The sequence below is a fragment of the Silurus aristotelis genome (assembly GCF_946808225.1).
Source record: "Silurus aristotelis genome assembly, chromosome: 12".
Taxonomy (NCBI): Eukaryota; Metazoa; Chordata; class Actinopteri; order Siluriformes; family Siluridae; genus Silurus; species Silurus aristotelis.
In genome coordinates, this window is record NC_139585.1 from 18,549,618 (window position 1) to 18,567,712 (window position 18,095).

The 18,095-nt window shown below is 36.0% G+C and overlaps 1 protein-coding gene across 1 annotated transcript; it reads right to left on the reverse strand.

Moving 5' to 3' along the window:
- Positions 1–338: 338 nt before the first annotated feature.
- cyth3a (cytohesin 3a) lies at positions 339–13,034 on the reverse strand. The gene is made up of 13 exons (XM_083555661.1): positions 12,710–13,034; positions 7,429–7,511; positions 7,283–7,347; positions 7,089–7,155; positions 6,891–7,009; positions 5,847–5,927; positions 5,569–5,681; positions 4,879–5,027; positions 4,639–4,750; positions 3,469–3,545; positions 2,841–2,912; positions 1,817–1,971; positions 339–1,104 (listed from the first exon to the last, which is right to left on the reverse strand). The coding sequence occupies exons 1-13, from the start codon at positions 12,732–12,734 to the stop codon at positions 1,032–1,034; spliced, it is 1,191 nt and encodes a 396-aa protein (XP_083411787.1). The 5' UTR covers positions 12,735–13,034; the 3' UTR covers positions 339–1,031.
- Between the last annotated feature and the right edge of the window lie 5,061 nt (positions 13,035–18,095).

Here is an 18,095-nt window from a genome sequence, read left to right on the forward strand (position 1 = left end):
GTCTTTTTATTTCTTTTTTCTGCGTACCGGTTTAATACAATGCCATTATTATCTACATTTCTATTTTATTTATCACTTACTGAATGAGTTTTTACAGTAGACATAGTGACTTTCTTTTCTTTCTTTCTTTTTTTTTTTTTTGAAAGCCTTGTTCCATTAAATAATTTGTAAGTGCTACCTCATGGACCTTCAGCAAAATTTCTTTTTTTCTTTTTTTTTTTGGACCAGCATACCTGTACTGCACACGAAGGCTTCACAGAATGACAATAAAACATGTTCTTGATTTTAGAATAGTTGTGTCAAATAGTTTTTTTAGTAGGAAGATAGTCATTTGGTCCTTGACAATGATAAAGTCCTTTAATATTTAAGGAATCACATACACAAGAGAAACATCCTTCATTGCCTATATGACTTAAAAAAAAAATGTTAAAAACAACAACAGAGAATAGTAGTAGTGCGAAATTTTACATAATCAGTCCTGCTGATTTTGATCACATGAAATATCTATGATCATTAAATAATAGGATACATTTATGGAAAGTCAACCCAATTTAGGGGAAAGGTCCAAAAATTAGCAGTTTGCACTGCTATCAGTATATATTCTAAGGCAAAATAGTTCTTAATATGTTAATGGTCATTGATCAATAGAGGGCAGTGTGGTACTGACTTCAGTAGTGTCAGTGTATTTCATTCTGCAGCTGAGCCTTAGGAGTTTATATCGTGTACATAAAGAGGGCTTCACAATGGCAGCTATCCTTTAAACTTTACATTTGAAAGTCACACCACAAGTGAAAAGTCAATTTTCTTACCAACAATTGGTGAAGACTGAAACCTTTCTGCAGATTAAACCACTTTAAGTATGCACCAACAATAAACTGTTTTACTGCTGAGAGCCTATGCTGCTTAGACTGGAGGTCTCTGTGTCGTGCAGCTAGACTCCTTTAGGTTTCTGAGTGATTTTATACGCTCCCCTGTAGCAGACAATAGACTCTCTGTTAGAGATCAGCGCCCCGGCAAAGTTCATCCTGCTGTCACTTCTTAGTGGCAACACGCCGCTTTCTGCTTGCCAGCATCTCGTAAAAAGGGTCCCTGCTGATACTGGCCCTGCAACCAATAAGAGGGAATAATAAAAGAAAAGAAAATCCTGGTTACACTGCTTTAGGACTGTGTAATGATTTATTCACTATTCACACTAGACAAATATACATTCTCCTTATTGGTATTGAAGGGTTAAAGATGAAACAAGGCCCAAGGTTCGGAGCAGTTTTACCGGATATGCTGACACAGCATTTACTGCACATATAGTGGACACACAGTATAAAACAGAAGCAAGTGACTTGAATACTCTTGGGCAGATTCAGATCTACTGTGTTTATCAAATTTAATGGGTCATTTCAGTTTTGCTTGCTTTTACTATTTATACATCTTTGTAAAAGTACTTTTTGTGACAAAATATGTTCTTTAGTTCACATGGGAAAAGTGCGACAGAATAAAAAAAACTCATGTAGCTTAACTCTGTGCAATAATCAGTGCTGTTTTAACAGAGTTCTGGTATGTCCTGTGAAGTTCTTATTAGTCCTGCAGTGTGGGTTAGTGATTGTGTTCACTAGTACCTCTGGCACTCAGCTGCACTCTTCCTCTAGCATTATTATTGTGCTGATAAGAATGTTGAGAAAGTTGAACGGAAAAAATAGTCTGTTTGTGTGTGTGTGTGTGTGTGTGTGTGTGTGTGTGTGTGTGTGTGTGTGTGTGTGTGTGTATGTGTGAGAGAGAGGTACAAAAAAACACCACTTGTTAGAGGCAGTCATGAGCATACCTGATGGATTTGATCCACTCCTCCTTTTCCTCAGGAGTTGGGGCTGATATTCTGTACACCACATGGTTCCCCTCCACAACTCTCCCATCTGCCTCTGTTTTACACGCCTTGATCACCTGACCTTTATGACTAGGGTTGTAGAGCTCAAAACAGTTCTAAAAGTTAACAGAATTAAAGCGTTATATTTTAACAGTAGTGGACGAAGTACACAAACCATGTACTTGATTAAAAGTAGAGATATACTTGGTAAAATATTTACACCAGTAAAAGTAAAACTTTTGAATTTAACTGAGTAAAAGACATTTTCTCAGATCAGGCCACAAATTTGGACACATTTCTAAAAGCTCACTTTCATGTACAAATATCACTAAATGCATTTATTGCACAATTAAATTCCCATGCCATTGTGCTAAATTTATAAAACTTTCAGAACCAAGAACCATACAACTCCTTGGCTAATTGCAGCCATAAGATACATACAACATCTGTATCCTTATAAAATGTCTTAAATTAGCCATTAAGCCACACTGGAGATTCCCCTTACTGAACCCAGTTCAGTACCTATTCAGTACAATAACAGAAAACCTTTATGACATCACCTCAATCAATAACCAAATCAATAAGTGTGACTTTAACTGCAATCCATCTAGACTAGTTAGGCTGTAATTGTTTGAAATAATTTGTTATGCAAGCTAAAAGAAGTGTTGTTTTATGTGTAAAAGCATAGCAGGCAACACAGCATAACGTAAGTGATATACAGTTATGAACCTATTTCATTAAATGCATTAGCCTTTGCTATCCTTATAACCAGATGAGCGATAGAGCTGTATACACAAGATAGCTTTTATCTTTTGCCTTCCTACTTCTTTCCTCTTTTTTTCTGAATTGAGCTACTGAGGGTTTAGTTTAATTCATTTCAATTACTTTAATTCATTATTCAATTACTTCATTATCGTCCACCACTGCATTTTAATGTCATACTAAAACAATATTTCTCCATGACACAATTATTATCAGTGCTTACTGGTTTCCTTGGCTCATCCACCTCTCTTATACTGAGATTCTCCAGTGGTATAATTCCTCGAGGCTCTTTGTCCTGGAAATACATAAGCAAGTTTAAGACTTTACAGCAGGGTTATGAAGGAGCGAGATTAAGACAGTGACAAAACTGATATTGCGCATTGAGCTGCTATTGTTTGCTTGAGAGCTAAATCTAGCTCACTATATCGGAAAGAAAATTTCCTGTCACTGATGAAAAAACACAGCGGGAGGTAAGGGAGGGGGAAAGTTCCTTTGTAAAGTATATTCTGTGTATAAAAGTTATACAAAGTGCTGCATAAATAAAACATTAATTTAATTGAAGTAAAATCAAAATACTACATTCACTGAATGCAATTTTGAACACCTTGAATTTACTTAAATAATACCTCCCCATTCACTGACTATAAGTAAATAATAAGTAATGCCATATCGGAGATGAATTATGGTTCTAAGCCATTTATTATTCAGGTATCACTTGAAATATGAGAACTATCTACAAGCTAGTTAATCTCAAAACCAAGAACCAATGCACTAATGAGACCTCTTTAATATTCCTTTTCTCTTCCCATGCTCATACTGTCTGTATGTTTGTATTTTTCACCATTACATACCGTTGTGTATTCAAAGTAATACAAGCAATTATCAGTGAGAATGAACCATCTCCTTTTCCATGTCTTCACTCTTCCACCTAGGTAAGGAAAAAAAAAAACAACAGTAAAAAACATAAATAATACTTCAAAATTACTACTACTATATTATTATCATGCTTTGATCAAGAGTCAGAAACCAGAATACGAATAGGATGTTTATTAGCCTTGGGAAACAAACAGAAGCTAGAAAGCAGCATGTACAACGGGTATATTCCGAAACACAGGTAGTCCAGGGATGATCACCAGAATTAACCGTAGATCGGACGGTGAGTGATATTTATAATGTGCTCCACAAATCTTCTTCTTCTTTCGGCTGCTCCCATTAGGGGTCACCACAGAGGTTCATTAGTTTCCATACTACTCTGTCCTCTACATCCCCCTTTTTCAAACCAACTACCTGCATGTCTTCCTCACTTTGACCCCCTAAACGTCCTACATGCGCTGTCCCTCTAATGAGTTGTTTTTTACTCAATGCACTCTAAACCAGACAACATCGCAGGTCTCACCACAGTCCTATAAACTTTCCCTTTCACTCTTGCAGATACTCTTCTATCACAAATCACTCCTGCCACTCTTCTCCACCCGCTCCACCTGCCTGCACTCTTCACTTCTCTAACACACTCTCTATTACTTTGCACTGTTATACCCGGGGACTTAAACAAATCCACCTTCACCACCTCTTCTCCCTGCAACCGCGTACCTCCACCCCTCCAGGCTTTTCTCAACCTGCTCCCTACTCTCACCACAAATCACAATATCATCTCAGACTCCTGTCTGACCTTGTCCATCAACCTGTCCATCACCACTGCAAACAAGAAAGGGTTCAGACCCGATCTTTTATGCAATCCAACCATGTGCAACAATGTGATGTGCTCCTCAAATAATTGGGATATTGATCATGAAATTATCAGTGACATGGAGTGTAGTTTTACTTTAGTACAAAAAGAAGGATTTGGTTTCAGTGGAGAAAAAGTAGGAAGAAAGAAGAGAAAAGGTGAAATTGGTAAAAGTGAGCAAATAGAGGTCCTCGGAGAGTATCCAGCAGCTGTAGGCAAGGGCCTGTTTGACATACTTTTATATTGCATTGTCACATTCATCACATAAAATTTTGTACATGATCAGCTGACTTGCCTAATTTCAACAACCATCCTTCTCTGTCTGGATTGAAGAAAGTGTGTGTCAGATCATTGCCATCGTCTTCAGGGATTTTGAAGGGCTCATTTTTAATGCTTTCATATAAATTCTGCAAGAAAATAGGGAAACTAGGTGTATCCATGTAGATTAAAAATAATCATGTTTTTTTTTTTTTTTTTTAATGAAACTGATTTGTATATCACTAATTTCTAATCATTAGAATTTAATAAAACGTACCTTTAGTAGCTCCTCCGGCAGATCACCACCTTCATTGATGCCCCGATTCATAGAGATGAACCTCTCAACAGTGGGCTTGTCCCTGACATTGGGGTTGTGCAGGCTGGTATTGAGCATAATGATGGAGAATGACAGGACGTAGCACGTGTCTGCAGAGCAAAGGCACTTTCAGTATTTGATAATGAGCCCTCTGCACACCCAGTGCCCAAAAAAGTATCCAGAGAAAAAAAATCTGTCCTTTCAACATCATCCAAAACCTTTGATAAATTTTGACAGCAAATAATGAATTCCACTCCATTTAATTAATTGTGGACCTATTTTAAAGGAACCAGTTTGGACAACAACTCCTGATGCACTTTCATCGAACAGGCTATATTTTGAAATAAATTATGGTTCTTCCTGGCATGTTAGCCTTTATTTCTCTTGCCAAAGCATTGCATTTTGTAGTGCCTCACACCGTCTCTAAGCCAACATCAGCACTGTTTATCCCAGAGGGCACTTTCCCGAAGGATCCGCATTCTTTAGAGATTCCTTTAATTCATTCATGTAACTAGTGCTTGTGTTCAATGCAATGTTCCCATGAGAGATGACTGTAAGAAGGCTTTGTTCTTAAATTGCTTTAATGTTCATACAGTATGTATAAATTGAACAAGTCTTTATCGTTCAGCCTGTTACCATTAGGATTCTAACCTGAGGACTGGAAGACACCCGGGTTGCACTGGCAGTATCGCGTTGCGAAAGCTTCCATCATCCGATCGATCTTCTGAGCCTCACCCGGGAGTCTGAAGCTCCACAGAAACTGCCTGACAAAGAAATAAAATAAAATAACAGTTGTCATATTTGGCCTAGTTTTTTTTCTAGAAAATCTGAAATTTGACTAAAATAACAAGTCATATAATTTGGTAATAAATGTACGTTAATAGAATGTTCAATGTACAGAATTTGTATGTCTACACAAGACCTCTCACCGTAAAGCTTGCACAAGGTTGAGGTCTGCAAACTCATGAAGTTCCACAAAGGCCTGCAGAACGCTGATATTGAAATCATCTCTAAGGACAAAAAAAAGAATTCAGTAACATTTATTTCACAATTTATGTTTAGGAATTCACACATTCACAGTCCAAATCAGTCAAATATGTAAATTATTATTTAAGTCAAAGTAAAGTCTAAGGTGTAAACTGTTTAATACTGTCGTCAATAATCCTGCCTATAAAAAAACGAAACCCACAAACCCACAGTGGTGCAATAAAGCAAGTATAAGGCAAATAAAACCTAACTGACCGTTCCACTGCAGCTTGATTGCACCCCTCTGCCTCGCCTTGCCTCTAAATGACCCTCTTAACCTCAGTAATAACAGATAAGAAATCTTTGCCAATACAATGAAAATTAACTGCCTAAAGTAAATTATTCATCCTTTTTTACAAACTGTAGCGAATAAAAAAGGAAGGCTTGCTTTTCTATCATGTTTATGACCCACCTGTACACATGTATCTACTTGTGCTATTACACTCAGTTCCACAGTAATCCTCAATAAAATCCTTGTTTGAAAGGGAAGCGGGATGAGGGGGATGGGCATGCCAGACAGACTATCAATATGTACTGAAAGATTTATAACTCACACTACCATGGATATTCTACGATGTCAGTCTAGATCAGATTTCCAAGTTCACTGCTTAATCCAGTGCAATGGTTTAACTACTGGTCACCCAAACCTGCAGCTAAATGTTCCATGTTTAATTATATTAGAAAAGCAGAATATATAATAGTTTAATAAGATTACAATAGCAGCATTTGCGAGGTAAGATCTGGCAACCTCAGTTGAGGTTAAGAATTGTCATCTGTAATGTGTTGTCATCCGAAAATGCTGCAAAAATTCCAGTCTAGTATTAGTTATGAAGTCAAACAATTATATATATATATATATATATATATATATATATATATATATATATATATATATATATATATATATATATATATATATAAAAATATACTTTTGCTGAAAAACTTACCTTTCCCCTAAATAATCTCCAATGGCTGTTTTATTCAAGCCCTCTCCTTTGTACAGGAACTGTGCAATGTCCTCAGGTGTTTGTAGCAAAAGGTCATTATCCAAAAGAAACCGGATTCCCTAAAAAAGTTACATTAGCTCTTAGCATTTTGCTTGCATGTTCTTTATCTGACCACATCAGGACCACCTAATGCAATACCTTTTTAGGATCCATATTGAATTTCTTTCGTCCAATAGCCATCTGTTTATTCCTCTGAGTCGTCTTTCTATATGATAATGAAGAATAACATAAATAACTCTTAATTGGCAATATTATAAATTAAATACATTCAAGGAAAAATAACTAAGCAGCACAAGCAGTCATTTAGTTGGATAGGGGTTAAATTGACATACGTCTCGCCGATGCACGTTAAATGTTCAATCTCCGTCATCACTTCTGCGATCTCAAACTTTAACCGCTGCAAGACAAAAAAGAAAATGAGCTTTTATGGAACTTTTGGTTAGATGTGTTAAATGCATGGTATTTAAATTGTGCATACTTCAATGTCATCTAGTAGTTCTTTTTTCCTTCGTCGAATGTTGGACAGTTCATCCCTTTCTGCTAGAGAGAGATCTTCAGGTACTGTTGAAAGAAAGGCAAAAAAACATTGAAATGAGAAAAAAAAAAGAAAAACAAAGAAAACAGTTTTCCCGATCACAAGATCTTTGCAATAGAGAAACTATAAACTGTTATATTTTGTACTCAATAGTAAACATTTTTCCATGAAAGTGTAAGATGACAGTAACTGAAACGTCAAGCTGGTTGGAAAGGTTGAAAGTGGCAGCATTGTGTATTATAAAGCTGGAGAGCCTGAGGAAACTATGAGCCATTAAATAACCGTAACTGAGGAAGCACAAAGGGTCATGGTCAAATGAGACGGAAACAATTTCGCTTGTGCCACAATTTACACATGCACACACACACACACACACACACACACACACACACACACACACACACACACACATATATATATATATATATATATATATATATATATATATATATATATATATATATACACACACAAACACACACACACACATGCACATATATACACACACACATGCACACACATGGACACACGCACACACACACACACACACACACACACCCCTTTGCATATTCATGTGCTCATATTCTTAAACAGTCTTAATCATCTGTCACTTTATCCTTATTAGATGAGACTATAAACAGATTTTCATTAGTAAATGCCAAATTGTATTTAACATTATTAAATATTATTGTGAACATTACAGTTCTGTCAATGTGGTGTGTGACTGAGCTTTCTGTGGTTGATACACTAAATCTAAGAACAATTTGTCCATCTCTCATTATATAACAAGCACGAATTTGGAAAAGATAATCAGTGCTGTAAAATGGGATTTCCTGCTGTTCTCTTAATTCCCCACTTGACAATAGAGGGAAAGTAAGCATTTAATTAAACAAAGCTTAACATTCACCAAATGTTTATCTCTGGCACATGGCAATTTCAATAGATCTATCCTCCATTTATTTGTTTAAGAGGCTTTATACAATCTTAATTACCGGCTATTTGTTCATTGCACAACAAAAAGCTGAGCTGCCCAACATACCTATGGCATTAACATGGGCCATTTACTCCCAAAGCATTTCTTGTGCGATTATACTGGATTAAAGAGAAGATAACATAATCGGATCTTGTAGTCTGCCCTGCTACACATGAAGCCTGTTTTATGGAATGACATATCAGATTGTAGATTAAATCTCTGCTGGATTATTAAATCAGTTTACCCTTCTCACCGATATGCCACCATCACTTACATGTCAGATGCGGAACTCAAAACGACTCTGAACATACAGCTTTTATATGTTCAATGTGAAATTTAAGACAATGACTTCTAGCTGATACTGTAACTGAAGCCAAAGCCAATGATACAGATAGAATATTAAACTACCTGATCATGTCCTGAGTAATAGATTATTCTTCATAGAACCAGAAAGAATGTGTAAATACATAACAGTTACATGAGTAATAATCTTCTTAGTTACAAACAGTAAATCAGTGCCTTTTTCAAACTTCACTGTATGCCGTTAACTTCTTTAACCTCTTTCTCACTCTATGCCTCTATATTTTTTTACACTGTCTTTAATTTGATATCCTTGGATTAAACATAGTATCATGTTTGAGGTGGACAGTGTCTGCAGTATCATGGGAATATGGAGTAATACTGTCTGTCAGTTCCAGTAAGAGATACACACTGAGTGAGGTAATTTTTAGATGACTAATGTTGGATGGTCTCATGGGGGGCCACTTTCATGGCCAAGATATGAGTCCTGAGTAATTCTATATAATGTTAAATAGGATTGATGAAAGTAGCCTGGATGAGAGTATTTGGCTTAAAAGATTCTCCTGAGCATTCTCCCTTTTTGTGATACCGTGATTGCATTTCTTAAAACAGATTTATTTCCTGGATCGTCTGTAAAATCACTATTATTTGGGCTGCACACATTCCAATTAATTTAAAGTTCAATGTTCAAATACAAATGTTTAGCTTGTAGTAAATTTGTGTTTGTTCAGCAGCACCTGCATTACATACATAACAAGTAAAACAGATGGACAGGAAAAAGAGCTTAGCTCTGTATAAAACACAGTTAGCAGTTCCTGATTCTCATGTGTTATTCTTTATTCTCTTAATGAAACCCAAATCCAACTATTTACTAGGCAAATATATTAGCAAAAACACTAAGGAAACATCTGCTCTTCACGTCCACTATTATAAAATTGTGGTTCTTTGCATGAAGACAAACAAGCTGGTGGTCAATAAAAATCCCACAGTAATATCTACATATAAAAATGTGTCGAAAATTTTTCTGGGTTTTTTTAGAGCTCTTACACAGGATATATTTTTCATTATATTTAAACTGTTATGAACTATACAGTTTTTTTCTGAAAACCTGTCTGCAATTTTGCTGGTCATGTGCATAACTATTAAAAAAAATGTAAATAACCAACAGCTAGAACTGACCTGCTGTCTATGCTACTAATGTTACAACTGACCAAAATAAACACATTTTTATTTAAAAAGCAATGTCTCTGTGTCTAATCTGTTTCTAAAGAAGACAAAAGAAAGGCTTATTGCACCAGAAACAAACTGAACCTCATTTACTTTTAACAATCACTGCTTGTAAGCATCAAAAGCAAAGAAAGAACCTCTCAGTCTTTCCTGTTCTTCCTCTGTGTCAAGAATGAAGCACACAACCACACAAAAATGCCATCACCTCACTCATCTCCTTCTACTGCTGGGAAAACATCTTAAAAGTCAACGTTTCCATAAACCAGTTCCATATGTGACACTCAGACAACAAAAAGCTCTTCACATATCCCCTTCGCTCTTTTTTCAAATCCACTAAGAACAATCACTGTCATTAATACACAACCATCAGCTGATAATATATCCTCAGAAATGCAATCTATATACAGTATATACATGTGGAGGTTGTCTTCCTGCCTGCATATGACTGAATATCCATTGATGGTTTGTATATAGACTTTATAAAATAAAAATGTCACTATGCAGGTTGAAACATGTTTGGTCTGTATGTTTACTTAAACCAAAACAGTAATGAAAATACTGTAGAAGTGATGGAAAAATATTATAAAAATGGTTAGGTGTAGGGACGAGGCAAATTCATTGTGTTGAACTGAGCTTAGGTCAGTCGTGACACTTCCTATAATGAGTATTAATGAGGTGATGACCCCTCCCTCTGTCTCATCTAGTGCCAGACAGCACCCTCAGGAGAGCCAGACAACGGTGGCATTGAGTTTGTAATATAAGCACAGATCACTGCCAAACTTCACTAGACCATGCAGTGGTGCAAACACCTACTGGGAACAACAGCTTTTACTAAAGCTTTACATTATCTCCAAGTTGGAACAAAAAAAAAGAAGTATTGGGGTAGTTTGGCAGATCGCCAATACGGAATGGCCTTATTTCAGAGCTTTCCTTTTTCTACCTTTCAAACTCCAGCCAGAGAAAATGGAGGGAAGCTTTTCCATTTAGCTTTTCCCATGGCCAAATAAAACACACTAGCTCCTGCATCACTGAGGAGACCGGTGGAATTGTCATAATGAAAGAGACTTACTCACAGTGACTTCACAATTCATCAGATGCTGATACACAGTAAGTACCATCCTAAAAAAACACTCAAGTCTCAGGACCACATGTTTCGAGGTTTGGTTCATTCGTAAAATGTGTGTAATAACAGCATAAAGAAGGATTGCTTCTTATTAACTGTTATTTAAGCATCCACATCTTTGTCAATGTTTGTGAAAATGTACCTCCTAGGTGTGCCGTATATTGTAATAAGGAAACTGCATTAGTTGTAATGTTAACAAAACACTACAAATGAAGTTATTAAAACAATACAATATCCAGGAGCAACAGATCACTGGAAACAAACTAAAAGGTTTTAGTTCACTCTAATTGTAACCATTTTTATTTAAAATAGGATTTAACTAAATCAAATTACAATACACTACTATTATGTGGTCAAAAGTATGTGGACTATGTATGTGGAGTATGCTGGAGTAGTGATAATCCCATTCCTAAACCATGGACATTATCATTAATTTGTTCTTGCTTTGCTGTTATAATAACAATATATCCACTCCACAATATCTACTCTTCTGGGAAATCAGAAGAGAGGAGTTACTCAGAAGAGAGTGAAAGAGTATTTCCACTAGATATTGAGGTGTTACTTTAGTGAGGTTGTGTACTAAAGTCAGGCAAGAAAGCTTGGAGCACCGCCATCACTTCAAATGCTCACAAAGATGTTTAGTGGTGTTGAGGCCAGGGCTCTGTGTGGATACTCAGGCTTTTCTCTACCAACACCCCAAATCACTGTCATCCTGAAACGCAAATCTTAGTGCTACAGCACACTAAGACATTCTGAACAATTCCTGTGTGTTTCCAAATCTGTGCGAACAGACCAACATATGGATGTTATGGCCAGGTTTCCACACACTTAGCCGAACAAAATAGTTTTTTTAGGGATCACATAGTCTGCCATACTGATGACTTGGCAATGTAGCCCTCAGAACAGATTTATTTAATGAACTATTCAGTTACTAGGATCATTATTCCATTGTGCATAGTAACATTCCAGCTTTTTATTGGATCTTTATATTGCTTAACTTTCCACATGAAAACCAGGTCCAAGCTGACAGTATTTATAGATCTACTTGTTTTTCAGCTATTAAGGTTTGTATTAAAAAATATAAATAAATCACGGACCTCACTTTGAGAACCACTGACTTACCCAAACGACCAAATGCTAGAGATAAATTAGTTCATTTGATAGCTGCCACAACATGAAAATGTAATAAAATTGCCGACCACAGCAATGAGTCCCAAGCAAGAAAAATATATGGTTTAGACGATGTTTTATTTTGCAGATAATAAAGTCTGTGCCTATTATTATTATTTTTATTAATAAGAATAAGAAGAACATGATATGATAATAATAATAATAGTAATAGTAATAATAATAATAATAATAATAATAATAATAATAATAATAATAATACTAGTAGTACTAAAACAAAGCTATTCTTTTATTTATACTGAACCTTTTATAAATCGTTCATTACAGGAACTACACCTAAAGTATAATTTACAGAAAAAAAGACCATTTTTACATCAACTATTTCGGAATAAAAAAAAAAACCCTGCTTAATAGGTATGTTTGTCTTAGCAATGGACAGTATATAAGAGTATGTAATAAATGCATGTCCTTACCGCTGTTGTCCTCATCCATGTTCATGACGGACAAGACACACGATAAACAGCTTTATATAAACAACAAAACCCCACACAAGGTCAGTGTGCCTGCTTCTTGACTTTCCCCTCTCTTTCACATTTGTTTGTGATCCTGTAGAGCAACAGTATCGCTTTTCCACTGATGGTTAAGTCGAAATGTATTTTTCTCCCTTTTTTTTTTGGTCGTAGCGCAAGGTCACATTTCAGAGCGCATAACGCCTGATTTCCATCCGCTATGATCCGCGGAGAAAAGCAGAAAGAGCTACAGAGCTGCTTCATTCAACCTCGGATACAGGACCGAAGCGACGTGACGTCAAACCCTTAGCCCCGCCCCGGGAGTTTGCTTCAGAATCATCAGATTCAGAATATTTTATTGATCCCTTAGGGAAATTGTTTGGTTTCAGTTGCTCACAGTAAATCATTAAAGTAAATATTAAAGTAAAATAATCAAATTGTTTTTATAAATATATATATATTTAGTGAAATGCATGAAATCAAATTTGTAGCAGCAGTGAAACAGATTTTGAAGTCAGACTACAATGATAGTTATACAAATTATTGCACATGTAATAATTATTATTACTGCATGGAAAGTGTGTACACCCCTAACATTTCAGCAACCACTTTAGCATATGTTTACAAGGAACAATACTAAAGAGTCAGTGTGCAGCTTGAATAGCAGAATAGATTTACTGTCGTCTGAAAATAACTCAACATACAGCCATTATTGTCAAAATAGCTGGCAACCAAAGTAAGTACACCCTAAGTGTACCGGATCACCCTAATTTAAAAAATTAAGATTAAAATTTAAAATTTTTAAATTTTAATCTTACACTTAACAATTTGAAACAAAATATCTTCATTATAATGTCTTGTCCTGTATTATGGAAAAAATACCAATAACCTCTTATGTTGTTTAGTACTGCTTGAGTACAACTGTTTCATATTTTAAAAGGCTTTTGTGGTGTATACTTGTTGCTGAGGTTCGAGCAAGAGCACTACATTCGGTTTTTCTACTCTACTGGTAATTATTACCTTTATCCTAACGGATTTCCAGCTTCCTCTGAAGAACTGACAAACAGGCTTGGAATAATTAATTTGGAATGAAATACTATAATGATATAGAAAATTGTTCATGATTTCACTCTGGATTTGTGTCCAAATTAAGAATACATAAACATACCAATGACCTGGTACAAATTTACAAGAATTTGTGGGTAGATCCTTTGTCAGAGGAACAGTGATCTCACTTATAACAGCACATACTCTATTACTCACACAGGAGGGGTTCACCTACCACATGCTTCTTCTTAAATACATCCTTCCAGCTCTATGTTTGTCATTAAACATTAATAAAGTACATGAAGTAGGTTTGGATTGATTACATAATTTATCGTTGGTAAAACACCAACATATTTGTAAAATTGTCATAAATCATTTGTCCCTCAACCACTAAAAGTGCAAGAGTTTGGTGGGTGTCCTAAAGACTGACTTTACAATAATTGGAAGTGGCTCTCTACAAACCACACCTTTCCACTCATTCAACAGCATGCAATCTAGGAAATAATTTCATCAAGTTCAAATGTTTTATCTGCAAAGGAAAAAAATGGTTACCTTTCAAATCACTGTAGCTAGTATATGTACATTTGTCAGTGTGCTTCTGAATGTGCATAAGGCTCTTAGTAAAATGGAAACATTGAACAGACCTAGGGTCACTTCTTTTGATTGATATACAAAATACTATGGTGGTATAAGAAAGCTATAAGAACTCCCTTCCCACTGTGGCCCTATTACTCAATTCGGACACTACTGAGAGTGCATTCAAATCTTCCTCTGTGTGTGAAGCAGCTGTACTACGCTCCTCCAAGTTCTGCTCTTCATTATGCTATAGCGTTGTTGCTAACAGTTCCTGTATGTGATACTTTGTTGGCGCTGCAAGGTGTGGCAGCCTTTCCAGCAACTCTGTGTAAATTTCCCATTGGGATGAATAAAGTATCTATCTATCTATCTATCTGTCTGTCTGTCTGTCTGTCTGTCTGTCTGTCTGTCTGTCTGTCTGTCTGTCTGTCTGTCTGTCTGTCTGTCTGTCTATCTATCTATCTATCTATCTATCTATCTATCTATCTATCTATCTATCTATCTATCTATCTATCTATCTATCTATCTATCTATCTATCTATCTATCTATCTATCTATCTATCTGTATTTGGGTCATGCCAACTATTCTATTTAATACATTTCCTCTTCTAGGGCCTGAGCGACCAAATCAAAACCAAACATTTATGTTTGTGTGGCTACAACACAGCAAAGTGTTTGTGCTTCATTCAGAAGATGCTCCCAAACAATTTAGACAGCTGCACTGGTCAAACAATTCTCCAGCTGTATTGAGGCCTGGCAGAATAAATTACTTCCTTTCCAAAAGCCTGGAAAAGTAATAATAATAATAATGTAATAAAAGTTCAAGAATTTACAAATTACAAAATGATATTTAATTATTTAGAATTCTAGTTATCACTCTGTGTTCATGTTGCTTTTGTCAGTGAAATTTTATGAGTCACTTGTGTTGGATTAAGTTTATGGTCATATGGTGACTTTGGCCATGGGAAACTAAGAAATGATCACATGGAAATTTCTTACTTGGTTAGTGTGTTGGTGTGTAGTAAAAAAAATCAGAAAAGGTACATTTTTCAAACAAATAAATAAATAAATATATTTTGAACATATATTGTGATGATCTAACGAATCAAAAAAGAAAAATTATTCACTAAATATCCGCTTACTACACTGTGCCTTTGTACAGAAGAAAAGTTTAGCTTAAAGAAAAAGAGCAGGAACAGTTGACTCTGCTGGTGTGTGATGTACTTGGGAAAGCGGAGACTCCTGGGTGGGAATGACATCCTGCATGAGGAACAAAGAACATATCCGCTGCAGCTCAGGAAGAGCCTGTTGCTGCAACTTTTCCTTTTTTCTCAGGCATAGAGAAAAGAAAAACAAAATAGAATGCTTTCTCTCTGCTTGCTGTGTGTTGTCTGTCTGTCCGGACTGACAAAAAAAGTATTTTAGGAAATTCCTTTAACATTCCAGCCATAATGGCTCAGGTTTAAGCAGCATTGTTGAACCTGAACTATTCACTGTGCTGGACCAAAAAGAATATAATTTCACACCTGAATACGTTACTTATTCGTTACGTTATGTATAGCCTAATATCTGGTTTGGAATGTAGAAATTGATTTGAATAATAATTGGGGAAATAACCTGGGTTAAAGAATACAACAGTGCATTATTATGCAGAAATAGGATATTTTAAAACAATTGGCATGTTTTTTTTGTTTTTTTTTGTTTTTTATAAAATCACTATTGAATTGTTACATCTAGCTTAAATGTGACAATTCTATTATACATACCCTTTTTAAATTAAAATCCGACAATGAATACATGAAGTAAATACACTATGGATAATGAATGTCAGCCATTCAATTAGGAAATCTCTCTGGTAAACATTATTTGTTTGAATTTACATACAGACCACTCTCTAGTCATTCTAGCAACACTTATGCAAATGACTGAAAAGTTCAAAAGGCAACATGCAAGTGGGTTGTCAAGTAATATACAATGAAGTGTACAGTTTTACCCTCATGCACATCTGGCCAGTGTTTGCATGCTTCATTTCCTCATGTTTGGCTTGCAAATACACTGTAGGTGGCTCTGGAGGTGTTCTGTGAGAACTGTTCTCCAATTTCTATTCAAAATTGAAGGGACATTCATGTAAAATCAGGTGTGTGTTGGCCTTGGATACAACTTCCAATGGTAAAACAAGGTTAGCCCAAGTTGCCACATTATAAGACTAGTAATCATTTAAGTGTCAATATATAGATAGACTGTCATTTTTGTTAGACATAATATTTATTTCATTTTTCTCTAAAAGTGAAGAGTCATGCACACTGCACAATTCTGCACATTATGTCTAAAACCTACTACTAAAGAAAAAGCAGGCTTGTTCATAGTAAAGTTAAAATTTTGTATTGGTCAATAATTTGGATAATACAAATTATTGACCAATACAAAATTTTAACTATATATATATATATATATATATATATATATATATATATATATATATATATATATATATATATATATATATATATATATATATATATATATATATATGTGTGTGTGTGTGTGTGTGTGTGTGTGTGTGTGTGTGTGTGTGTGTGTGTGTGCTGCAAGTTAGAGCAATAAAGGATACAGATGGAAATGTGTTGAAAAGCTGATGAATGAGGAATATGAGAGAGAGAGAGAGAGAGAGAGAGAGAGAGAGAGAGAGAGAGAGAGAGAGAGAGAGGTTGGATAATGTGGAGATAATGTTGGATAATGTGGAGATGGTGAAACAGGAAGTGGATAGGATTAGTAAGGAGGAATTGGGAGCAGCTATTAAGAGGATGATGAGTGTAAAGTCGGTTGGACCAGATGACATAACAGTAGAAGCATGGAGATGTTTAACCAGATTGTTCAACAAAATTTTGAAAGTGAAAAGGATGCCTGAGGAATGGAGAAGAAATGTGCTGAAATTGTAAGAATAAGGAGGATGTGCAGACCTGCAGTAACTACAGGGGAATAAAGTTGATCAGTCACACGAAAAAGTTATGGGAAAGAGCAGTGGAAGTCAGGCTGAAAGAGGTGGCCATCTGTAAGCAACAGTATGAGGAAGAGCACTACAGATGCATTATTTACTTTAAGAATGTTGATGGAGAAGTATAGAGAAGGTAAGAAAGAAATGCATTATGTGTTTGTGGATTTAGAGAAAGGGTATGACAGGGTGCCCAGAGAGGAGTTGCGGTATTGTATGAGATAGTCAGGTGTGTCAGAGAAGTATGTGAGGGTGGTGCAGGACATGTATGAGAACAGTGTGACAGCAGTGAAGTGTGCAGTGGGAACAACAGACTGGTTCAAGGTATAGGTAAGATTGCATCAAGGATTGGCTCTGAGCTCTTTCTTGTTTGCAAGGACGTCTCCATGGATTTAGATGCTTGCGGATCATATGTGATTTGTAGGAGCAGGTGGAGAAGAGCCTGGAGGGGTGGAGGTATGCACTGGAAATGAAAGTCAGTAGGGGTAAGACAGAGTACATGGGTGTTTGGGAATGAAATGAAGGGCAGTGGAGTGGTGTGGTTACTGGGAAAAGAGGTGGGGAAGGTGGATGAGTTTATGTACCTGGGGTCAACTATGCAAAGTTATGTGTGTTAGAAAATTGAAGAAAAGAGTGCAGGCCGGGTGGAGTGGGTAGAGAAGAGTGGCAGAGGGACCACGCATGTAGGACATTTTGGGAACAAAGTGAGAGATGCACAATTGAGATGGTTTGGAA